We start from the raw sequence: 26,295 nt of genomic DNA, 5'->3' as shown, positions 1-26,295 counted from the left end.
CAAAATCAAATCGAGGGCATTGGGGGAACACTTTTGGAACCTTATCGTGGAGGAAAAATATCCAAAGATGTCAAAAGTTGCCATGTACTTGACAGCATTTTTTGGATCTTTATTTTCCCTTCGCGAGTCAGCATTTTAAGACATGAAGATCATCAAGTCAAAATAGCAGTCCACTCTAACAGATGATCACCTGGACACCTGCTTGAGGCTAGCAATCAGTAGCTACAACCCAGACCATGCTAAGCTAGCTGATAGCATTCAGTGCAAACCATCCAATCAATAAGGTGCGGTGTAGACCACTTTAGGAAGCAGGGTGGAAAAAGTAGATCCTATGTAACTAAAGTCTGGGCACCCCTGCTGTACAGTGTCCAGGAGGTCTGAGGAGGATGCCCCCTACTGGTCAGCCAGGGTATATTCCTCTAAGGGAAATACCAAATACATGAGCAGGTAAGTGTTAGTACTCCATGACAGCTTGTAGCCTACTTACTAGGTAGTTACAGGGTCATTTAAAAACTAAACATATTACAATAATAATAACAATATTACACATCAATACAGGGTAATTGCTTACTGTCAGATTCCAATATTGTAAATGACAAACAGGATGATGGACAGCTGAATTCCTTTATTTCTTTTAAACATTTTACTTTATTTTTTCAATACATGACAGTCACCAATAACACAAAACATTCAACATATACACAAAATACACAGTGATGCCAAGGTCATTAATAATAAAACATCTTAAAATATTATATTTTCCAGTTCAAGCCCAGCACCCAACTCCTATCCTTGTGTCTTTTCAAAGACACTTCCAACACACATAGGACTTGTTCAAACTCCTCCAAAACTCCTTTTCGTTATAACTCGTTCAGGCTTTCTAACCTCTTGGTCTATGTAAGTTGCAGTGTGAACGACCAGACACTTAGCATTGTATAACATCACCCCACCTTGGTGATAGAGTGCAGTGAGGAAGCCCGGGTGGTCATTACCATGGAACAGGGCCTACTCGACCATCTCTCTTCGGGACAGGGGTCAGCTGGCTGAGGAGCAATGTGGAGCTCTGCCCGAGCCGCCATCTTGTCCTGGATCACCTGCAGACGCTGCTGCCGCACCCCGGGGGCACACACACCCACCCCATGACCCTGTAGGGCAGAACACACAACGTGGCTGCCTGAAGCACACACCCCACAGCCCTGAACCACACACACACAGCTGCCTACTTGACCATACTGTTCAATGAGTCCAACCGGTAATACAGGTGGAATAATAATAGCATCCTTTTATCGGTGAGTATTGAAGTAAATAGAGTTGAGGAAAGTTACACCCTGATCTCTTCCAGTTTGGATGGATGCCTGAGTCAAAGAATCAATAACAGGCTACACCACCAGGATGTTTTTCATGTCTGACAACACACTCATAGTTGATCAGTCAATATCACTAATATTTATTCCTTCTCAGGAGGTGTAATTGATAACCACAACCACACACATTGTCTCTATTCATAAAACATCTCGTCGTTACATCCAGCAGTATATCCAGCAGCTGGCAAAAACAGTGGGCAAAACTAGTTAAAATTACATTATTACAATCTGGTTGTAGAGACATTTCAACCAGTTTGCCCACTGTCTGGGGAGCAACAATCACCTTCTCTTCACTATTTTGACCTATTCTTCCTTCTATGTGGCTGTCCAAATGTACTGTCCCTGGTAGTAAATGGCATAAATTATATAAGTAAATAACTTTCACCATCTCAGTGTTTTAAGGCTGGTCTCTGGGGAACCACAGTTCTATCTCCAGGTCTGAGAGCCCCAACTCCCTAAGACTGGCCAGCTCCCTCCCCCCGTTCTGGTGAGCCTGGAACTGGGATATACTCCTCACCCAGGCATCCTGCTCCCCAAAGGCTTGTACAGCACCACAGGGGCAAAACACTTCCTCTTGGCAACACATCTGGGACAACACATGAGAGGTCAAAAAGTCTCTCTGAATGTGGTCTGAAAGTACATAATGCCATTTAGCAGTAATACTTAATCATTTAGTTATTATGCCTCGATCGTTTAAAGGTAAAACTCAAGACTCAATCAGGTATAACACGAGAGTTGAGGAATTCTTATCTTATTCTCTGACTTTCAGACACTGTTTAATTAACGGCTTGGGTTTAAGCTAAATTGACGAGTTCATGTGTTTAGACGTTGACAAATCATTGGCTGGCTGGCTGTCCTTAGGTGAACCTGTACTGGAATGCACAGGGGAATGTAGACCCTCCCCTGTAGACCCTCCCCTTATATGTCAGTTCAGACATATAAGAATATGTAAATAGTGTGGCTGTTGCAACTTGCTATTGTCATGCTGCAGAAGAAAATAAACAGTTGGATGAGGTGAGTTTCTTCCTTACATGTAAAGCACTTTGAGCTTGTGTTGGTAAAAAATCAAATTATTATTATTCAGTAGGAGTGTAGGCTGTTGTATGTAAACTGTGTGGGTGGTGCTATTGTAATTGTGTGTGTGTGGAGGCTCACCTGTCTATGTTGAAGTCCGTGTCTAGCTGATGTAGGACGAGACTGTAGAGCGGTCTCTGTCCCGTTCCTCACACAAATGACAGGTCTTACTGTAACACACACACACAGTATCATACACATTACTCTATATATTTTCATTAAATATACAACTCTTTTTAGGAACCAATTTTAACGGTGCAGCTATCACGGGAGTAGCTGACGTTAGCTAGCTAACGTTAGTGCATCGCATTCCAGCTACACAATGTTAGTAATGCAAGTGACAGACAGCTTTTGGCAACACGATTATATAAACACCTCATATATGCGTGCATATTATACAGCAAAATGAGGCCAATAAAACCGTAGTAAATCAATGTAATGTGAGCTTGTTAGCGGAGAACGTTGTTTACCGTCGCATATTTCCGTTTTGTTCTCCTGTAGGAGGAGTTTGGGACGCAGCGCGGAATTTTGGGAAATGGAGTGAAATTGTGCTAGCTCAATTTCACAGACTCCAGAGGGAACGATTGTGTAATCTATAATAATAGCATTTAAAGGGAGTTAATGGAAGAGCATTTGAGGACAGAAGCCATTCCCACATAGCTGTGCCTTAGGCTTAGTGTAGAAAGTCTACAAAGGTAGGTTAAGCCAGATCCTGAAATGTTTCAATTTGTTGCACTAAAAGGAAAACCTGTCAGCATTGACAATAATATAATTGTAATAGCATTTAGCTGTTTAGCTGAAACCATAGACTATGTGGTTGAAACATCTCTGTTGGATCAACACTCAGATCAAATCAAATTGTACTGGTCACATAAGCACGTTTAACAGATTTATTGGGGATGTAGTGAAATGCTCGTTGATAGTTGTGAAGTGATAATTCACCTTAATGTCAAATGTTCCTTATAGTCATCTTATGAATAGGCTATACAATATTGGAGGACACCTATTTAATACATTTTCTAGAGTTGTGAAAGAGCTCCCGGAGTGTATATCTTTTTTAGGAAAAGATGTCAATTTTTTTACATTTGTTTTCGTACTCATCAATATCTTCTGCTGTAGATAATATTGGCACTGTACTGATCATAAATGTACAGTAGTCATTTGGGCACCTAAGCTATCCCTTCCAAAAATTTTTTTTTTTAGGAACCACACCCTTCCGATGTCAGGACAGAGACCACACCCTTTCTACGTCATAACAGAGGGTGTGGTTGAAAGCCATCCTCCCCTCCCTTTACACCAGCATAAACAGAATATTCAGAATGTAATAACACATTAGTTCATGTCTTTTTGGACCGGGCTTTCTTGAATTGCATTGAATACATGTTCCAAGTTAGTTAATAGGAGACATTGCAATATTCAGCTGTGACATATCAATGTGCCTCATAGACATCCACTACAACTTACTTTACATCATTAGGTTGACATGGATGTGTGTGTGCCTTTACAGAAGCTATGACGGCGAAATGCCATGCACATTCAGTGTGTGGTTTTTGGGGGATAGTTTGGCGTTGCTGCAAGCTCGGGTAGGTCTGGCCTGTGGCTGGCTGCTCAGCTTCTGATTGACAGGGTTGAGGGGTGGAGACGCAGGGTGGGGTCACAAGCAGGGAGAGGCGGAGGAGAAACGAAGAGAGAGAGCGCCCAACCCTGTACACGGCAACAACACACCGAGAGAGAGACTTTACTGGTGAAGAAAGAGGAATAGCCGACGCCGTGGATATGATCTAAAAGAATACCCGAAGAGGCAAACAATACAACTTTCTCCCAAATAGCAAATAGATTCAAAAAGGTGGAAAACTGCCAAAAAGATTACTATTATTCAAATTCACCCCACCCGATCAACCCCCCCCCCTCTGCACCCTAGCTACCGAGATGCACACGGAGACTCGAAGCAAGAAAGTAAGTCTGTCTTGACCATTATTGACTTTGCCCTGTCCAGCAAACTGCTATCGGCCGATATTTAAATGAGTTCACATTGTCAGTTTAACATGTGCCAATTTAAAGACAATTGGAGAGTGTCTGACAAAGGGAAAGGCATATGTAAGAAGCTTGACTCTTACATTCAGTTAGCTAGCTAGTTGACCAACTACTAGGCAACGGCACTGATAATAATAGCATGTTAGCTAGCTAGGTGACTGACGCAGGCTACTGAGAGCTAGAGGTGGTGAGTCGAATCGATTCCTCGACTCCCAGTTGTGTGTGTCAAGCTTCGATTTTGCTAGGAATCGACTCATAGGATTCAGTATTTTTGCAACGGAGGAGACTGTTGCCGTAGGCTACTTCCGAGAACACAAACTCTCGTATCTTCCACAGCAAAGAAAGAGGTTCGATAGCCCCCCGACAAATCGACCGCAGACTGCTGTTGCCTCTCACCCTGTCTCTTAATAAACAATGTTCTCTCCTCTGTAAACGTTAACGATTTAACGTGCATGCAAATGGAAGGGATTGAAACGCGTTAACTATATACCCCTTCTCGGGTAACTGTCTCTCTCACCCCCTCTCTCTGTGCGAGCTTTGGGGTACAGGTTTTTTTAAAGTGCGCTGTGATCTATGTGAGGCAGGAAGGAAACACAGGAACTGCAGCTAGTACATAGAGATGGATAGAGATCTCTAGATGGATATAACCCCTTTTAGTATGGGCATTGCCATTGAGGGTTTCCACCATGAACTGGGTGGTTTATTCCTATGGGTTGGGAGAGAGATCAGCTAATGATCAGAGTATTGTCTTCTTCAAATTGGGTTGACTATGGCTTTAAGCTATATCACTGCCATCTAGTGGCCACAATAGATGAATGACACGATTTGGTTGAGGACTCCAGCACTGCAGGTGGTGGTAAATCACCAATATTAGCTTTATGCTTTTTTCAAACCCAAAATAAGAACATTTACATCTTTTAAAATGGAGATGGCCTCAATGGTGCTGCCCATGCCGCCATAATGGTACAGATACAAAGATTAGATCTCTATCTATCTCTATGAGCCGGTAGGACACAGTCTTAGTTCCTTAAAGGGACAGTAGCACTCGCTCACATCCCAACCCTGGGAACGAGCCAGGTGTAGGCCTACTGCCTCGAGCGACACTGTACACGCATCCGGCCTGCCGTATCTCGTGCACAGAACTTTACATAATTAGGAAGCCTGCTGTAAATATTTTGGTACAGCCGTCAGGTACAGTAGCAAAAGGTCAGAGTGCAAGACAAGTATTCAGGCTCAACCAAGGACAGGAAAGAACCCATCCTTCAAGCTTGTCTGGGGTGTCAAGACTTTTCATCATTCACAAGATCGTTATCGTTATCCTTCAACAATATGCAATATGAATAAAGGTTTCATTATGCATCATACATTAAACCGGTAGCCTACTGATCTATCATCATGTTGACACAAATTATGCATGATGTCTGAGATACCTCCACATTACTTTTGGCCTCAGTTATTGTTTTTCTCTAAGCATGACACAAATCCATTTCTTATCATGTCTGTAGTCTGTGTAGTTGCCTTATTATGATGATTGACAGTTTCATGCTGTAATGAAACATGAATCGGATGTCGTCACTCGTCACTGCTACACAAGAGACACAGAGCACACTCCTTTTCCTGTATATGTGTGTGCAAGCGTGCTTCTTTGTGTGTGTGTGTGTGTGTGCTCATCCACGGGTATTCTCTCTGTGTCTGTGTGCGAGTTTGGCTTGTATACGCCTCTGTATCTGTGTGCATGGCATGGATTAGGCCAGCTCTGAAGGTGTAATCTATACGCAGGGCCTATAACACATTCCTATGCAAGACAGCAGCAGCCTCAGCAGGCCTAATGGTGGTGACCACTGAGTTTTGTGGAGGGAGAGGCCCAGTCATTTGGAGGCCAGTAGTGTCTTTAGCCGACCAATCAGCCTGTTACCAACACTTAGTAAACTTCTGGAAAAAATTGTGTTTGAACAGATACAATGTTATTTCACAGTAAACAAATTGACAACAGCATTTCAGCATGCTTATAGGGAAGAACACTCAACAAGCACAGCACATATACAAATTACTGATGACTGGCTGAGAGAAATTGATGATAAAATAATTTTGGGGCTGTTTTGTTAGACTTCAGTGAGGCTTTTGACATTATCGATCATAGTCTGCTGCTGGAAAAACGTACAGTTGAAGTCAGAAGTTTACATACACTTAGTTGGAGTCATTAACTCGTTTTTCAACCACTCTAAACATTTCTTGTTAACAAACTATAGTTTTGGCAAGTCGGTTAGGACATCTACTTTGTGCATAATTTTTCCAGCAATTGTTTACAGACAGATTATTTCACTTATAATTCACTGTATCACAATAGCAGTGAGTCAAAAGTTTTATATACACTAAGTTGACTGTGCCTTTAAACAGCTTGGAAAATTCCAGTAAATGGTGTAATGGCTTTAGAAGCTTCTGATAGGCTAATTGATATAATTTGAGTGAATTGGAGGTATACTTGTGGATGTATTTCAAGGCCTACCTTCAAACTCAGTGCCTCTTTGCTTGACATCATGGGAAAATCAAAAGAAATCAGCCAAGACCTCTACAAGTCTGATTCATCCTTGGGAGCAATTTCCAAATGCCACGTTCATCTGTACAAACAATAGTACGCAGGTACAAACACCACAGACCACGCATCCGTCATACCGCTCAGGAAGGAGGCGCGTTTCTGTCTCCTAGAGTTGAACGCACTTTCGTGCAAAAAGTGCAAATCAATTCCAGAACAACAGCAAAGGATCTTGTGAAGATGAAGGAGGAAACAGGTACAAAAGTATCTATATCCACAGTTAAACAAGTCCTATATTGACATTAGAGGTCGACCAATTAATCTGAATGGACGATTAATTAGGGCCGAGTTCAAGTTTTCATAACAATCGGAAATCGGTATTTTTGGACACCCGATTTATTTATTTTTTAAACATTTTTTTTGTTGACACCTTTATTTAATCTTTATTTAACTAAGCAAGCCAGTTAAGAACACATTCTTATTTTCAATGACGTCCTAGGAACGGTGGGTTAACTGCCTCGTTCAGGGGCAGAACGGCAGATTTTTACCTTGTCAGCTCGGGGCATTCAATCTTGCAACCTTACAGTTAACTAGTCCAACACACTAACCACCTGCCTCTCATTTCACTCCACGAGGAGACTGCCTGTTACGCGAATGCAGAAGCCAAGTTAAGTTGCTAGCTAGCATTAAACTTATCTTATAAAAAACAATCAATCAATCATAATCACTAGTTAACTACACATGGTTGATGATATTACTAGTTTATCTAGCGTGTCCTGCGTTGCATATAATCAATAAGGTGCATATCGTTGCTCCAATGTGTTCCTAACCATAAACATCAATGCCTTTCTTAAAATCTATACACAGAAGTATATATTTTTAAACCTGCATATTTAGCTAAAGAAATCCAGGTTAGCAGGCAATATTAACCAGGTGAAATTGTCACTTCTCTTGCATTCATTGCACGCAGAGTCGGTGTATATGCAACAGTTTGGGCCGCCTAATTTGCCAGAATTTTACGTAATTATATTAACGACCTATGGCTCGTATTTCTGTGCGTTATTATCTTATAACTAAGTCTATGATTTGATAGAGCAGTCTGACTGAGCGATGGTAGGCAGCAGAAGGCTCGTAAGCATTCATTTAAACAGCACTTTTGTGCATTTGCCAGCAGCTGTTTATGACTTCAAGCCTATCAACTCCAGAGATTAGGCTCGTGTAACCGATGTGAAATGGCTAGCTAGTTAGCGGGTTGCACGCTAATAGCGTTTCAAATGTCACTCGCTCTGATACTTGGAGTGGTTGTTCCCCTCGCTCTGCAAGGGCCGCAGCTTTTGTGGAGCGATGGGTAACGCTGCTTCGAGGGTGACTGTTGTCGTTGTGTTCCTGGTTCGAGATCAGGGAGGAGCGAGGAGATGGGTGGAAGCTATATTGTTACACTGGCAATCCTAAAGTGCCTATAAGAACATCCAATAGTCAAATGTTAATGAAATACAAATTGTATAGAGAGAAATAGTCCTATAGTTCCCATAATAACTACATCCTAAAACTTCTTACCTGGGAATATTGAAGAATCATGTTAAAAGGAACCACCAGCTTTCATATGTTCTCATGTTCTGAGTAAGGAACTTAAACGTTAGCTTTCTTGCATATTGCACTTTTACTTTCTTCTCCAACACTTTGTTTTTGTGTTATTTAAACCAAATTGAACATGTTTCATTATTTATTTGAGGCTAAATTGATTTTTATTGATGTATTATATTAAGTTAAAATAAGTGTTCATTCAGTATTGTTGTAATTGTCATTATTACACTTTTTTTTAAACTGTAAAAATCGTCTGATTAATCGGTATCGGCTTTTTTTGGTCCTCCAATAATCTGTATCGGCGGTGAAAAATCATAATCGGTCGAACTCTAATTGACATAACCTGACATGCCACTCAGCAAGGAAGAAGCCACTGCTCCAAAATCGCCATAAAAAGCCAGACTACAGTTTGCAACTGCACATGGGGACAAAGATCGTACTTTTTGGAGAAATGTCCTCTGGTCTGATGAAACAAAAATAGAACTGTTTGGCCATTGTTATGTTTGGAGGAAAAAGGGGGAGGCTTGCAAGCCAAAGAACACCATCCCAACCATGAAGCACGGGGGTGGCAGCATCATGTTGTGGGGGTGCTTTGCTGCAGGAGGGTGCACTTCACAAAATAGATGGCATCATGAGGTAGGAAAATGATGTGGATATATTGAAGCAACATCTCAAGACATGAGTCAGGAAGTTAAAGCCTTCCAAATGGACAATGACCCCAAGCATACTTCCAAAGTTGTGGCAAAATGTCTTAAGGACAACAAAGTCAAGGTCTTGGAGTGGCCAAAAGCCCTGACCTCAATCCCATAGAAAATGTGTGGGCAGAACTGAAAAAGCATGTGCGAGCAAGGAGGCCTAAAACCTGATTCAGTTACTCCAGCTCTGTCAGGAGGAATGGGCCAAAATTCACCCAACTTATTGTGGGAAGCTTGTGGAAAGCTCCCTGAAACATTTGTTAAACCAAGTTAAACAATTTAAAGGCAATGCTACCAAATACTAATTGAGTGTATGTAAACTTCTGACCCACTGGGAATGTGATGAAAGAAATAAAAGCTAAAATGAATAATTCTCTCTACTGTTATTCTGACATTTCACATTCTTAAATTAAAATGTTGATCCTAATTGACCTAAGACAGGGAATTTTTACTAGGATTAAATGTCGGGAATTGTGAAAACGAAGTTTAATATATTTGGCTCAGGTGTATGTAAACTTCTGACTTCAACTGTATGTGTTATGGTTTTACACCCCCTGCAATAATGTGGATAAAGAGTTACTTGTCTAACAGAACACAGAGGGTGTTCTTTAATGGAAGCCTCTAAAATATAATCCAGTTAGAATCAGGAATTCCCCAGGGTAGCTGTTTTGGCCCCTTGCTTTTTCAATTTTTACTAACGACATGCTATGTATGCGGATGACTCAACACTATACATGTTAGCTACTACAGCGACTGAAATGACTGCAACACTCAATGAGCTGCAGTTAGTTTCAGAGTGGGTTTCAAGGAATAAGTTAAACATATTGATACAACAGTAGCTAAGGTGGGGAGAAGTCTGTCCATAATAAAGATATGCTCTACCTTCTTAACAACACTATCAACAAGGCAGGTCCGACAGACCCTTAGTCATGTGGTCAGGTGCCACAAAAAATAGTCTCAACAGGGCAGCACGGCTTCATCACTACTTTTATTTATGAGAGGTTGACATGTTGAATGCACCGAGCGGTCTGTCTAAACTACTGGCACACAGCTCGGACACCCATGCATACCCCACAAGACATGCCTCGAGTTCTCTTCACAGTCCCCAAGTCCTGAACAGACTATGGGAAGTGCACAGTACTACATAGAGCCATGACCACACGGAACGCTATTCCACATCAAGTAACTGAAGCAAGCAGTCAAATTTGATTTAAAAAAAACCTTATGGAACAGTGGGGACTGTGATGCAACATAAACATTGGCACGGACACATGCATGCATACACACACACACGATAACATACACACACAATAACAAACGCACTATACATACACATGGTTTAGTACTGTAGATATGCGGTAGTGGTGGAGTAGGGGCCTGAGGGACCTGAGGGCACACAATTTGTTGTGAAATCTGTGAATGTATTGTAATGTTTTTAAAATTGTATAAACTGCCTTAATTTTGCTGGACCCCAGGAAGAGTAACTGCTGTTTTGGAAGCAGCTATTGGGGATCCATAATAAATACAAACCTAGGCCCGAACCTGACCGTTTTGCATTCAACCATGCCAAATTGTCACATTACTAAATAAATTGTTGACAAAGGCAGAAACAGACTGGCACCCAGGCTAGGAGCATTAGCCCCTTTCGGGCTTCAGCTTGTTTGAGACAGGAGTGGCCCTGTACTATTACAGGGTTGTAGCATGTGGTGCATGATATTTGAGGGAGAGGGGATTCATTGGTGAGAGTGTCACAACAGGGGGTAAAGAGAGGTGAGGTGACCCTGATTTGGCAGACTGGGGGCATTAGCTGACTTTGTGGAGCAGCCAGTCACGGGGGTATGAGCTGGGTGGGGAGACAGGGTGGATGGTGTCACAGTCACAGGGGTATTAGTTTGGAAGGAAGGGAAGGACAGTTGAGTTGGGGTGGGGTGGATAGGTTTAACAGGGGTAATAGTTTAGAAGGAAGGGAAGGACAGTTGAGTGGGGTTGGGGTGGATAGGGTTAACAGGGGTATTAGTTTAGAAGGAAGGACAGGAGTGGTAGGGTTGGGGTGGATAGGGTTAACAGGGGTATTAGTTTAGAAGGAAGGGAAGGACAGTTGAGTGGGGTTGGGGTGGATAGGGTTAACAGGGGTATTAGTTTAGAAGGAAGGGAAGGACAGTTGAGTGGGGTTGGGGTGGATAGGTTACCAGGGTTATTAGTTTGGAAGGAAGGGAAGGAAGGAGTGGTTGGGGTGGTGTCATAAGGGTATTAGTTTTGGAGGACAGGAGAGGTGGGGCGATGGTAAGGGGGGTGTCAAGCGTGTCACTAGGGCTGGCACAATTACAGTATAGACCTAACTGTGTAATGGACAGTTATGGATGAAGACCTTTATGAACATAAAATAATCGGCATAACCGTTAAAAAAATCTATTAAAATCTGAAAGTATTCAGACTGCTTTACTTTTTCCACATTTTGTTTCGTTACAGCCTTAATCTGAAATTGATTAAATTTAGACTTTGTCATTATCGGGTATTGTGTGTTGATTGATGAGGAAAACATCTATTTAATACATTTTGAACAAGGCTGTAACTAGGGATGCACCAATATAACATTTTTGTCCGATACTGATATCCGATATTTTCATGGCCAAAAAAACGATATTTAAAGTTTTAGCGGCCTTTTAACCATTCTAGTACAGTTAACTAGTTCAAACACACACACATGCACGCAGCGGTCTAAGACACTGCATCTCAGTGCAAGAGATGTCACTGCAGTCCCTGGTTCAAATCTAGGCTGTATTACATCTGGCCGTGATGGGAGTCCCATAGGGCAGCGCACAATTGGCCCAGCATCGTCTGGGTTTGGCCGGGGTAGGCCATCATTGTAAATAAGAATTTGTTCTTAACTGACTTGCCTAGATAAATAAAGGTTACACACCACACTGACCAAAAAGTTATTTTGTTGGCATTTACGTATGTCCCCATTACCAGTAAAACAATCAAAACGTATATCTTTCACTTACTTTCTGTGCTGTTTCATGGTCATTTGTTCAATCGTTTCATTCTCAACCAGGATTTCATCATACATGTCAAGCTGTGAAGTTTCAGCTCTGTCTGTCCGGTGGCCTCTTCTGTCGTGGGTACTCTTCTTCGGTGGGCACTGTCACTGTGTCCATTTCCATCTTGTCCAGCTGTGTCTATAACATTTCACGTAAATTCGGTTTCTTGTCTGCATCGATGTAGCGGTCCTTGTACATAGCATCGAGCATGGTGGCAACACAGTAAAGAGCGAATGCCACCGAATCGCTTGTTCACAGCCTGTGCCGGTAGTTTTGTTGAGCAGGCATTTCAATGCCATGTCAGAGGGTATCACGTCTGCTGCAGGCGCAGTTGATGAGCTTATTTCTCGAGTCAGTTGATTGAACGGAGCTAGCTAGTGTGTTCATGTTTCAAACATGTTCTCAAATGCCATTGAAATGGCAGCAGTGGTATGACAACCAGCACATTCTTGAGCAACGCAATACGACTTTCCTCAGTACGAAATCCTCGACAACCCACTGTGCTGTCAGACTGCATGCTCATGGGGCTAATATTGCTGGTCCAAATGTCAGTCGTGAAGCTAATAGCAGTGCCGCTATTACTGTGTAACTCCGGTAGCGTTATACCGGTGCTCGACCAGTTGCCGAAAGCCAACGTCTCCCATGACAGAGAACGGTTGATTGTCAAGGGCAATGAATTCCATTATCTTGGCGTTAATGTATTTCACCTTTGAGTTGTCTCGCTAAAATGTTCTTACTCTTTTCAAATTACTGCTCGACTTGTTGACTGCAGACATTGTGGGCTAGGTTAGGAATGCTGTGTTGCACGTGTAGCGCAACATTTTATGTGGCGTCATTACGTCATGTACCTACATTGTATAGGTATGCACGTCAGCTTTGACATCGGTTTTGCACATCGCCGTTATACTAGACTTTGGGTCTATGTTGGCATTTTTAGCTAATATCGTCCGATTCCGATATGTTCACCGATATATTGTGCATCCCTAGCTGTAACGTAACAAAATGTGGAAAAAGTCGAGGAGTCTGAATACTTCCGACTGCGCGGTATATTTGACTTTGGGAATGGTTTATTCAAGTTTTATTTAAGCCTAAACTATTTTATTATTTTAACAATATTGAATGTATATGTATTGTTTTGTTATTTTGGCTATAGGCTTTTATTAGGTAAGAAGGCTAATTAGAAGGCTCTTTTTCTCAAAGCAATTTGAGTGACTCAACGCATTGTGAAAATACAAATATTTTTCTCAATTCATAGCATAGTTTCCTTTTATCCAAATATCGAATAGACATACAAACAAATGAATTAACGCAGGGAATAGTAATAATAGACGAATAATAATGCTAATAAAGTTATAATTATTATTTATTTTTATATGATGGGTTACGGATTGGCTCTCGGAACAATTCTATGTGGTATATCAGCTTAGCACCCATCCCTCACCCCAACGTCTTACATGCTGACCAGACCGGACAAGTCGTGTGCGCGAGCGTCGCAAAATTGTAACGGCGTTCTTCGTTTGTCAAAAGAGAGTCGGACCGAAATGCAGCGTGGTGGTTACTCATGACTTTAATGGAAAAAAGCGATACATGAAATAACTGAAAGATACAAAAACAACAAACGGAACGTGAAACCTAATTTCAGCCTATCTGGTGAAACTACACAGAGACAGGAACAATCACCCACGAAATCCAAAGCGAAACCCAGGCTACCTAAATACGGTTCCCAATCAGAGACAACGAGAATCACCTGACTCTGATTGAGAACCGCCTCAGGCAGCCAAGCCTATGCAACACCCCTACTCAGCCGTAATCCCAATAATACAAAAACCCCAATACGAACCACAACATATAAACCCATGTCACACCATGGCCTGACCAAACATATAACGAAAACACAAAATACAATGACCAAGGCATGACAGAACCCCCCCCCCCCTAAGGTGCGGACTCCCGGACGCACCTCAAAACCATAGGGAGGGTCCGGGTGGGCGTCTGTCCATGGTGGCGGTTCCGGCTCGGGACGTGGACCCCACTCCATTAATGTCCTAGTTCCTCCCCTTCGCGTCCTGGGATAATCCACCCTCGCCGCCAACCATGGCCTAATAGTCCTCACCCAGAACCCCACTGAACTGAGGAGCAGCTCGGGACTGAGGGGCAGCTCGGGACTGAGGGGCAGCTCGGGACTGAGGGGCAGCTCGGAACTGAGGGGCAGCTCGGAACTGAGGGGAAGCCCAGTACTGAGAGGAAGCCTAGTACTGAGATGAAGCTCAGGCAGGTAGTAGGCTCCGGTAGATCCTGGCTGGCTGGCGGATCTGGAAGATTCAGGTTGACTAGCAGATCTGGAAGATTCTGGTTGACTAGCAGATCTGGAAGATTCTGGTTGACTAGCAGATCTGGAAGATCATGGCTGACTGGCAGATCTGGAAGATCATGGCTGACTGGCAGATCTGGAAGATCATGGCTGACTGGCAGATCTGGAAGATCATGGCTGACTGGCAGATCTGGAAGATCATGGCTGACTGGCAGATCTGGAAGATCATGGCTGACTGGCAGATCTGGAAGATCATGGCTGACTGGCAGATCTAGCTGCTCTATGCAGACTGACAGCTCCTTGCAGACTGATAGCTCTGACTGCTCAATGCAGGCTGACAGCACCCTGCAGACTGGCAGCTCCTTGCAGACTGACAGCTCCTTGCAGACTGACAGCTCCTTGCAGACTGACAGCTCTTTGCAGACTGGCAGCTCTGGCTGCTTCATGCAGACTGACAGCTCTGACTGCTCCATGCAGGCTGACAGCACCCTGCAGACTGGCAGCTCCTTGCAGACTGACAGCTCCTTGCAGACTGGCAGCTCTGGCTGCTTCATGCAGACTGGCAGCTCTGGCTGCTTCATGCAGACTGGCGGCTCTGGCTGCTTCATGCAGACTGACAGCTCTGGCTGCTCCATGCAGGCTGACAGCACCCTGCAGACTGGCAGCTCGGGCTGCTCCGAACAGGCAGGAGGCTCCGGCAGCGCTGTAGAGGAGGAAGGCTCTGATAGCGCTGAACAGACAGGAGACTCCGGTAGCGCAGGAGAGGAGAAAGGCTCCGACAGCGCTGGAGAGGCGGGAGGCTCCGACAGCGCTGGAGAGGCGGGAGGCTCCGACAGCTCTGGAGAGGCGAGGCGCACTGTAGGCCTGATGCGTGGTGCTGGCACTGGTGATACTGGAGCGAGGACACGCACAGGAAGTCTGGTGCGGGGAGCTGCTACCGGAGGACTGGTGTGTGGAGGTGGCTCTGGATAGACCGGACTGTGCAGGCGCACTGGAGCTCTTGAGCACCGAGCCTGCCCAAGCTTACCTGGCTCGATGCCCACTCTAGCCCGGCCAATACGAAGGACTGGTATGAACCGCACCGGGCTATGCACCCGCACTGGAAACACTGTGCGCTACATAGCATAACACGGTATCTGCCCGGTCTCTCTAGCCCACCGGTAAGCACAGGGAGTTTGCGCAGGTCTCCTACCTGGCATAGCCATACTCCCATTAAGCCCCGCCCCCCCCCCCCCCAAAAAAATTGGGCTGCTTTTCGGGCTTCCATATTCACCAGGCTGAGCCCAGGGTCCTTTTCCGTCCAGTTCCTCCTCCCATGTCCAATTCTCCAAGTGGTGCAGCCTCTCCCACTGCAACTGCTCTTCACGATTAAAAGGGAGAGTTGGCTCAGGTCTGACTCCTGACTCAGCCACTCTCCCTCTGAGCCCTCCCCCAATAAATATTTGGGGGTGACTTTCGGGTTTCGCTCTGCGCCGCCATGTCTTTCTTTTCAACTCCATTCGCCTATAGCCCTCTTCGCACTGCTCCTTTCTATTTCTAGAGCTCCTTTCTATTTCTAATGCAGATCGCGCTGAAAGTCCTGCCGCTCCCATCTCCTCATTGGTTTATAGAAGCAGGTACCCACTTGCCATCTCCTCTTTGGTTATAACCACGTGGGTGATTGAAAGACGACCTGTTTTGCCGGTCATTGTGGTAATACTATGCAAGTTTAGATGCCAATCACCATATAAGTACAAAGAAGAAAAAGCCTGGAAGGAGGAGAGATGACTAGAAACGATTCGGTTGGCCGTTTTATGTGTGGATTAATTGTCGGAGTAGAGGACCTTGGGAATTTCAGGTAAATTAACAACTCAATGTTTATATCCCAGGGCAAATTAGCTAGCAACAGCAAGCCAGCTAAATAGTACAAATTAGCTAGCAAGTGAAAGCTAACTAGATAAATTGCCATGCATGTTTAATGCTTTTCGACCTGTCCCCAAATTAATGCCATTGGTTCAGAGTTTGTTTTGATATTTTAACCCGGCGTGTCGTGATTGCATTTGGTCTAGGGGGACAAAATAAATTTATGCACGATGGCGCACGCGCGCAGCCGGTTTGGGTCCGTGTTAGACTGGGGAAAGCTTTACCAATAGTGTGCAATGCTGTCATCAAGGCAAAGGGTGGCTACTTTGAAGAATCTCAAATATAAAATATATTTAGATTTGTTTAACACTTTTTTTCGGTTACTACATGATTCCATATGTGTTATTTATAGTTTTTTGATGTCTTAACTATTATTCTACAATGTGGAAAATAGTAAAAATTATAGAAAAAAAAACATGTCTAAACTAGAGGTCGACCAATTAATCGGCTATGGGACCAATTTCAAGTTTTCATAACAAACGGTAATCAACCTTTTTGGATGCCGATTATGGCCATTGCATTGCATTCCATGAGGAAACTGCGTGGCAGTTGAACTGCGCGGCAGTTGAAACCGCCTGGCTCGTTGAGAACTGTATTTCTTCCTAACAAAGACCGTAATTAATTTGCCAGAATTTTACATAATTATGACATAACATTGAAGGTTGTGCAATATTTAGACTTAGGGTTGCCACCCGTTCGACGAAATACAGAATGGATCCGTGTTTCACTGAAAGAATAAACCGTTTGTTTTCGAAATGATAGTTTACGGATTCGACCATATTAATGACCAAAGGCTCGTATTTCTGTGTGTTTATTATAATTAAGTCTATGATTTGATAAAGCAGTCTGACTGAGCGGTGGTAGGCAGCAGCAGGCTCGTAAGCATTCATTCAAACAGCACTTTCCTGCGTTTGCCAGCAGCTCTTAGCAATGCTTGAAGCACAGAGCTGTTTATGACTTCAAGCCTATCAACTCACGAGATTAGGCTGGCAATACTAAAGTGCCTATAAGAACATCCAACAGTCAAAGGTTAATGAAATACAAATGGTATAGAGAGAAATAGTCCTATAATTCCTATAATAACTACAACCTAAAACTTCTTAACTGGGAATATTGAAGACTCATGTTAAAAGGAACCACCAGCTTTCATATGTTCTCATGTTCTGAGCAAGGAACTTACACGTTTAGCTTTTTTACATATTGCACTTTTACTTTCTTCTCCAACACTTTTTTTTTGCATTATTTAAACCAAATTGAACATGTTTAATAATGATTTGAGACTAAATGTATTTTTTCTTTATGTATTATATTAAGTTAGAGTAAAAGGGTTCATTGTTCATTCAGTGTTGTTGTAATTGTCATTATTACAAATATATATATATTAGAGGTAGACTGATGATTTTATGATTTTTCAACGCCGATACCGATTATTGGAGGACCAAAAGAAGCCGATACCGATTAATCTGACAATTTTATTTATTTATTTGTAATAATGTCTGGTGTGAACCACTCTCTTGAGGTCATGCTACAGCATCTCAATCGGGTTGAGGTCAGGACTCTGACTGGGCCACTCCAGGAGGCATACTTTCTTCTGTTGAAGCCATTCTGTTGTTGATTTACTTCTGTGTTTTGGGTCGTTGTCCTGTTGCATCTCCAAACTTATATTGCGTTTCAATTGGCGAACAGATAGCCTATAATCTCCTGCAAAATATCTTGATAAACTTGGGAATTCATTTTTCCGTTGAAGATAGCAAGCTGTCCAGGCCCTGAGGCAGCAAAGGAGCCCCAAAACATGATGCTCCCTCCACCATACTTTACAGTTGGGATGAGGTTTTTTGGGACAGCAGTGGCTTCTTCTGTGGTGTCTTCCCATGAACACTATTCTTGTTTCGTGTTTTACGTATCGTAGACTCGTCAAGAGATGTTAGCATGTTCCAGAGATTTCTGTAAGTCTTTAGCTGACACTAGGATTCTTCTTAACCTCATTGAGCATTCTGCGTTGTCCTCTTGCAGTCATTTTTGCAGGACGGCCACTCATAGGGAGAGTAGGAACAGTGCTGAACTTTCTCCATTTATAGACAATTTGTCTTTCTGTGGACTGATGAACATCAAGGCTTTTAGAAATACTCTGTAACCCTTTCCAGCTTTATGCAAGTCAACAATTATTTGTCTTAGGTCTTCTGAGATCTCTTTTGTTCGATGTATGGTTCACATCAGTCAATGCTTCTTGTGAATAGCAAACTCAAATTTTGCGAGTAAAAAAAATTAATTCATTATAATACATTTTTGGGGGCGAGGCAGCCCTAACCCAGCCCGGCGGTGATACAATCTTCTGCAAAATCATTCGCATGGAGATTCCTGCAAAAATATTATTTGATTGGACTCCAGTTAGCTTTTGGAGAAGTCATTAGCCCATTAGCCCAACCTACACCGTCAATGTTTAAATGGTGTATTCAATATAGACAAGAAAAATACAATAATGTGTGTGTTATTAGTTTAAGCACACTGTGTTTGTCTATTGTTGTGACTTAGATTACATTTACATTTAAGTCATTTAGCAGACGCTCTTATCCAGAGCGACTTACAAATTGGTGCATTCACCTTATGACATCCAGTGGAACAGCCACTTTACAATAGTGCATCTAAATATTTTAAGGGGGGAGGGGGTGAGAAGGATTACTTTATCCTATCCTAGGTATTCCTTAAAGAGGTGGGGTTTCAGGTGTCTCCGGAAGGTGGTGATTGACTCCGCTGTCCTGGCGTCGTGAGGGAGTTTGTTCCACCATTGGGGAGCCAGAGCAGCGAACAGTTTTGACTGGGCTGAGCGGGAACTGTACTTCCTCAGTGGTAGGGAGGCGAGGAGGCCAGAGGTGGATGAACGCAGTGTCCTTATTTGGGTGTAGGGCCTGATCAGAGCCTGGAGGTACTAAGGTGCCGTTCCCCTCACAGCTCCGTAGGCAATCACCATGGTCTTGTAGCGGATGCGAGCTTCAACTGGAAGCCAGTGGAGAGAGCGGAGGAGCGGGGTGACGTGAGAGAACTTGGGAAGGTTGAACACTAGACGAGCTGCGGCGTTCTGGATGAGTTGTAGGGGTTTAATGGCACAGGCAGGGAGCCCAGCCAACAGCGAGTTGCGGTAATCCAGACGGGAGATGACAAGTGCCTGGATTAGGACCTGCGCCGCCTCCTGTGTGAGGCAGGGTCGTACTCTGCGGATGTTGTAGAGCATGAACCTACAGGAACGGGCCACCGCCTTGATGTTAGTTGAGAACGACAGGGTGTTGTCCAGGATCACGCCAAGGTTCTTAGCGCTCTGGGAGGAGGACACAATGGAGTTGTCAACCGTGATGGCGAGATCATGGAACGGGCAGTCCTTCCCCGGGAGGAAGAGCAGCTCCGTCTTGCCGAAGTTCAGCTTGAGGTGGTGATCCGTCATCCACACTGATATGTCTGCCAGAAGATCAGATTAAATGTGATGATCAATTTATGCACAAATCCATGTAATTCCAAAGGGTTCACATACATTTTTTTGCCACTGTATGTGTTACCTTCATTTTGGCAGTTACCGGGAAGGCTGCAGTTTGTGCAGCATGCGCATCAAATATACAGCTTGTTGCATTGTGGCCATTAAATTATAGTCCATAGAAGGGTATTGGAACCTCTTACCCTGTCAATTTGATTGTTGAACTCATGGGTACACTTGCAATGGATGCCAGTCTTGTCTTGAATGTGAACTGCCGTCTATAGATTATATTTCTATGGTTGGTTGCAGCTGTCGTTTTTGAAAGTTTCAAAATACAATTGTGGGAAAAACGTACAGTTTGGAAACCAATTGAAACAAACAGCAGCACTGTTTTTTCAAAGTAGCACATCTGCCATCACCATGAGTAGCTTACATCTTCATCAAAAGGTGAGTCAGAATGGGGAAAAAAACAAAGCCCCGGGGGCCCATGATTTCTTAATCGGGAGCCCCCCCCCCACACACACATTTTGGACTAGAATTAGGCTCTCTCTCTATTGTTCCTGCAGAGAGGATTCAACATCTTCTTCAAATGTTTTCATAATTTATCTGCAGATAATCACCAAAAAGTAGTAGTAGCCTACCAGTATGCAAATTAGGTAGCCAAATGAACAGCTCTTTCACCAATGCGATTCGGTTCCTGATCTGTTCAAAAAGAGCCGTTCGTTCCCAAACAACTCATCACTGATGAGTCACTTTAGCGGTCACTGGCAAGTCCCGGCATAAAGAAAATTAAAACAAGATCTTGGTATACTTGTCCCCATGCGAAACCATGGACATACTGTATAACTACATTGTATGATTTCTGAATGGCAAATGGATATATGAGATTGACTTTATCCAGCCAGTTCAACACCTTTTATAAACTGGTCAAGACTTGCTGTTCGGTCGTCCAGTCAAGGCACAGTAAATAGCCTAAGCGCCCCGACAATATGAAAGTTGAAACACACCAAATAAAATGTATGAATGTGCCACAAAACAATTAAGCCAAATAAACTCATCGTAACCACTTACATTACATGGTCAAATCAAAGTTGATTTGTCATGTACGCCGAATACAACAGGTGTAGTAAAATACAGTGAAATGCTTACTTACAAGCTCTAACCAATAGTGCAAAAAAGGTGTTAGGTGAACAATAGGTAAGTAAAGAAGTGACTATGTATATATGATGAACAGAGAGTAACAGTAAAAGAACAGTAAAAGAAAGGGTGGGTGGTGGGACACAATGCAGATAGCCCAGTTAGCCAATGTGCGGGAGCACTGGTTCGTCGGACCAATTGAGGTAGTATGTACTAGAGGTTGACCCATTAATCGGAATGGCCAATTAATTAGGGCTGATTTCAAGTTTTCATAACAATCGGAAATCTGTATTTTTGGGCGCCGATTTTTATTTATTTTTTGATACCTTTATTTAACTAGGCAAGTCCGTTAAGAACACATTCTTATTTTCAATAACTGTGGGATAACTGCCTCTTTCAGCGGCAGAACGACAGATTTTCACCTTGTCAGCTCGGGGGATCCAATCTTGCAACCTTACAGTTAACTAGTCCAACGCAATAACGACCTGCCTCTCTCTCGTTGCACTCCACAAGGAGACTACCTGTTACGCAAATGCAGTAAGCCAAGGTAAGTTGCTAGCTAGCATTAAACTTATCTTATAAAAAACAATCAATCATAATCACTAGTTAACTACACATGGTTGATGATATTACTAGATATTATCTAGTGTGTCCTGCATTGCATATAATCTGACTGAGTATACAAGTATCTAAGTATCTGACTGAAAGGTGGTAGGCAGAAGCAGGCACGTAAACATTAATTCAAACAGCACTTTCGTGCGTTTTGCCAGTAGCTCTTCGTTGTGCATCAAGCATTGCGCTGTTTATGACTTCAAGCCTATCAGCTCTCGAGATGAGGCTGGTGTAACCGAAGTGACATGGCTAGCTAGTTAGCGTGTGCTAATAGCATTTCAAACATCACTCGCTCTGAGCCTTCTAGTAGTTGTTCCCCTTGCTCTGCATGGGTAACGCTGCTTCGATGGTGGCTGTTGTCGTTGTGTTGCTGGTTCGATCCCAGAGACGAGCGAGGAGAGGGACGGAAGCTATACTGTTACACTGGCAACACTAAAGTGCCTATACGCAAATGGAGTGGCACACAATGCAAATAGTCCGGGTAGCCATTTGATTACCTGTTCAGGAGTCTTATGGCTTGGGGGTAAAAACTGTTGAGAAGCCTTTTTGTCCTAGACTTGGCACTCCGGTACCGCTTGCCATGCGGTAGTAGAGGTGGCTGGGGTGGCTGGGGTCTTTGACCATTTTTAGGGCCTTCCTCTGACACCGCCTGGTGTAGAGGTCCTGGGTGGCAGGAAGCTTGGCCCCAGTGATGTACCCTCTGTAGTGCCTTGCGGTCGGAGGCCGAGCAGTTGCCGTACCATGCAGAGATGCAACCCGTCAGGATGCTCAGCAGCTGTACAACCTTTTGAGGATCTGAGGACCCATGCCAAATATTTTTCGTTTCCTGAGGGGGAATAGGCTTTGTCGTGCCCTCTTCACGACTGTCTTGGTGTGTTTGGACCATTCTAGTTTGTTGTTGATGTGGACACCAAGAAACTTGAAGCTCTCAACCTGCCCCACTACAGCCCCGTCGATGAGAATGGGGGTGTGCTCGGTGCTCCTTTTCCTTTAGTCCACAATCATCTCCTTAGTCTTGGCTACGTTGAGGGATAGGTTGTTTTTCTGGCACCACATGGCCAGGTCTATGAACCTCCTCCCTATAGGCTGTCTCGTCGGTACGTGTACATTCACTCACAGGAGACGATGACGAAGCATCATGCTCTCTCCCTCTTCCGTGAAAATAAATTTGACCGCAACCAACCACATTGCACAAAAATAACACCAGTACTGAGAGGCGGGACAGACTGTAGACTGACAAACCAGCAGTGTTTCCATGTCATAGCTGGCTTTGTGACTGACAGGCGCCTGTCCTATCAATAGATCACTAGAAGATGCAATAGTTTATTTGAGCGGTGGAAGGCTATACAGACTTTTCTGACTAGCGAACTGAAACTTTTAAATGAGGGGGAAAAAAGCCTGAAGTGGGGAAAGTAGCCGGCCGACAATGACTCTTATCGGCTGTTTAGGCACCTAGGGAAAACACTGATGGGGGCAGGGTTATAGGGACGAGGCTGACTGAGGAGAAGCAGTCAAGCAGAGGTGCTGTCAGAGACAACAGGCACACCACCCTCCTCGCTCTTATTTTTGCCCCTCCCTCAACCAGCCTCCCCCTTCCCAACATGGAGAGGAGTGGAGACATAGAGAGAGCTCTGGCTGGAAAAATAACTCCCCAACACTCTCGCCTGCTATAACAAGAATCAGCTAGATGCTATACCCTAACCCTGCAGCCACCATCTAGGAATGCATACTCCAGTACTGTCTCTGAGTCTCTGTCTCGTTGGCTACATCCCAAATGGCACCATATTCCCTATATGGTGCTATATGGTGCACAACTTTTGACCTGAGCCCTATGGGCCTTGGTCAAAAGTAGTACACTACAAATCAAATTGTGTTTGTCACATGGGGAATAGGTTGCCATTTGGAATGCATCCTCTGTCTCTCTGTTAAGGTGTGAAGACAAGACACAGGTATTCTCTCACTTCTACCTGTCAGGACTCAGTTCATATGCTTGTCAACCTGCTCACTGACGCTGGTTTCAGCTAAAGTAGCTCCTCTCAGAGAAGATTCATTCGGGACTCTATGCAGTATGAGGTGACGGGAGCCGCAGAATAAAGGAGAAAAAGAGAGGGGGACAGAGGAAGGGCGGGAAAGAGAAGGAACAGGGAATGTATGGTGTCATTTCTGTCAGGGTTGAACACACAGACTGAAGTTTGTATGAAGAGTGGGGTTTGTGGATTCTCATGTCTGATAAGGATAGAGAGAGTTAGCTACACCTGTCTTTTTATGGTGGACTAACACTCAGTGATAAAACATTAAAGGGTTCTACTATCAGGGCTGCGTCCCACATTTACCCCTATTACCTTTAATGCACTACTTTTGACCTGTGCCCTATACTATGAACCAGGTTTGAGGAGTTACCAAGGTAACTCGGGATAACCGGTACTACAAAAGTTGCTCACCAATACTTCAGAACTAACGTGCTCCGGGTAGGCGAACTCCACTATCCTGCATTCAGAACTAACCTGCTCCGGGGCAGGCTAACTCTACTATCATGCATTCAGAACTAACCTGCTCCAGGGCAGGCTAACTCAGGGCTAACTCCACTATCCTGCATTCAGAACTAACCTGCTCCAGGGCAGGCTAACTCAGGGCTAACTCCACTATCCTGCATTCAGAACTAACCTGCTCCGGGGCAGGCTAACGCCACTATCCTGCATTCAGAACTAACCTGCTCCGGGGCAGGCTAACGCCACTATCCTGCATTCAGAACTAACCTGCTCCGGGGCAGGCTAATGCCACTATCCTGCATTCAGAACTAACCTGCTCCGGGGCAGGCTAACGCCACTATCCTGCATTCAGAACTAACCTGCTCCGGGGCAGGCTAACGCCACTATCCTGCATTCAGAACTAACCTGCTCCGGGGCAGGCTAACGCCACTATCCTGCATTCAGAACTAACCTGCTCCAGGGCAGGCTAACTCAGGGCTAACTCCACTATCCTGCATTCAGAACTAACCTGCTCCAGGGCAGGCTAACTCCACTATCCTGCATTCAGAACTAACCTGCTCCAGGGCAGGCTAACTCCACTCAGGAGTTATCCCCTTCATTTGAGGAAGATTACTGATTCGATATGTAATTAATCAAATGTTTGTCTAAAAAAAGAGTAATGTTAAAATACCTATCACATTACACATTTAGTAATGACAGAATGCATTTGTTAGGAGTGGGGGGGAAAGGTGCTTGTACACACCAAAACACACCGTAGTTGGCATGATGATAAGTAATACAATAAAGACGGCACTTCTAAAAGTTCCAAGCCTGCGAGAGTTAAAAATTGCACAATACCTATATAGGGAATAGGGTACCATTTGGAACGCATGCATCCCCTCATCCATCCTCTCTCACCTCATCCTACTCATCATATACAGTACATTCGGAAACTGTTCAGATCCCTTGACTTTGTCCACATTTTGTTATGTTACAGCCTTATTCTAAAATGTATTATAGTTTTTTCCCCCTCATCAATCTACACACAATACCCCATAATGACAAAGCAGAGACAGGTTTTTCAAATTTCTTTTGCAAATGTAAAAAAATTTACAAATAAAAAGAAGGAAATATCATATTTACATAAGTATTCAGACCCTTTACTCGCTACTTTGTTGAAGCACCTTTGGAAGTATTTACAGCCTCGAGTCTGCTTGGGTATGACACTACAAGCTTGGCACACCTGTATTTCTCCCATTCTTATCTGCAGATCCTCTCAACCTCTGTCAGGTTGGATGGCGAGCGTCGCTGCACAGCAATTTTCAGGTCTCTTCAGAGATGTTCGATCAGGTTCAAGTCCGGGTTCTGGCTGGGCCACTCAAAGACATTCAAAGACTGCGTTGTCTTGGCTGTGTGCTTAGGGGCATTGTCCTGTTGGAAGGTGAACCTTCGTCCCAGTCTGGGGTCCTGAGCGCTTTTGAGCAGGTTTTTATCAAGGATCTCTCTGTACTTTGCTTAGTTCATCTTTCCTTCGATCCTGACTAGTCTCCCAGTCCCTGCTGCTGAAAACCATCCCCACAGCATTGATGCTGCACCATGCTTCACCATAGAGATGGTGCCATGTTTCCTCCAGACTTGGCATTCATGCCAAAGAGTTCAGTCTTGGTTTCATCAGACCAGAAAATCTTGTTTTTCATGGTCTGAGAGTCCTTAAGCTGCCTTTTGGCAAACTCCAAGCGGCCTGTCGTGCCTTTTAGTGGCTTTCATCTGGCCACTATACCATACATTCCTGATTGGAGGAGTGCTGCATAAATGGTTGTCCTTCTCCACAAAGGAGCTCTGTCAGCGGGACCATCGGGTTCTTGGTCACCTCCCTGACTAAGGCCCTTCTCCCCCGATTGCCCAGTTTGGCCGGGCAGCCAGCTCTAAGAAGAGTCTTGGTGGTTCCACACTTCTTCCATTTAAGAATGATGGAGGCCACTGTGTTTTTGGGGACCTTCAATGCTGTGGAAATGTTTTGTTACCCTTCCCCAGATTTGTGCATACGGACAATTCCTTCGACCTCATGGCTTGGTTT

The 26,295-nt window shown here is 44.0% G+C and overlaps 1 protein-coding gene and 1 long non-coding RNA gene across 4 annotated transcripts in view; one reads left to right on the top strand and one right to left on the bottom strand.

Moving 5' to 3' along the window:
* Nucleotides 1-605: 605 nt before the first annotated feature.
* Nucleotides 606-2,976, bottom strand: LOC123995759. The gene is made up of 3 exons (XR_006831884.1): nucleotides 2,909-2,976; nucleotides 2,520-2,608; nucleotides 606-1,145 (listed from the first exon to the last, which is right to left on the bottom strand). It is a non-coding gene; the product is annotated as an uncharacterized LOC123995759 (long non-coding RNA).
* Nucleotides 2,977-4,102: 1,126 nt separating this feature from the next.
* The window catches only part of LOC123994757 (Krueppel-like factor 8), a 115,853-nt gene continuing 93,660 nt past the window's right edge, over nucleotides 4,103-26,295 (top strand). For 2 of the 3 annotated variants that reach the window (XM_046297721.1, XM_046297720.1), the window contains exon 1: nucleotides 4,103-4,394. In XM_046297721.1, coding sequence (XP_046153677.1) covers nucleotides 4,368-4,394 — 27 coding nt within the window. In that variant the 5' untranslated portion in view covers nucleotides 4,103-4,367. The remainder of the gene's footprint in view (nucleotides 4,395-26,295) is intronic. The other variant, XM_046297722.1, reaches the window with a different exon arrangement.

This window comes from Oncorhynchus gorbuscha, linkage group LG14, assembly GCF_021184085.1.
Source record: "Oncorhynchus gorbuscha isolate QuinsamMale2020 ecotype Even-year linkage group LG14, OgorEven_v1.0, whole genome shotgun sequence".
Lineage (NCBI taxonomy): Eukaryota > Metazoa > Chordata > Actinopteri > Salmoniformes > Salmonidae > Oncorhynchus > Oncorhynchus gorbuscha.
Note: the sequence above shows the minus strand (reverse complement) of the source record. Positions and strands in the feature narration are given on the sequence as shown.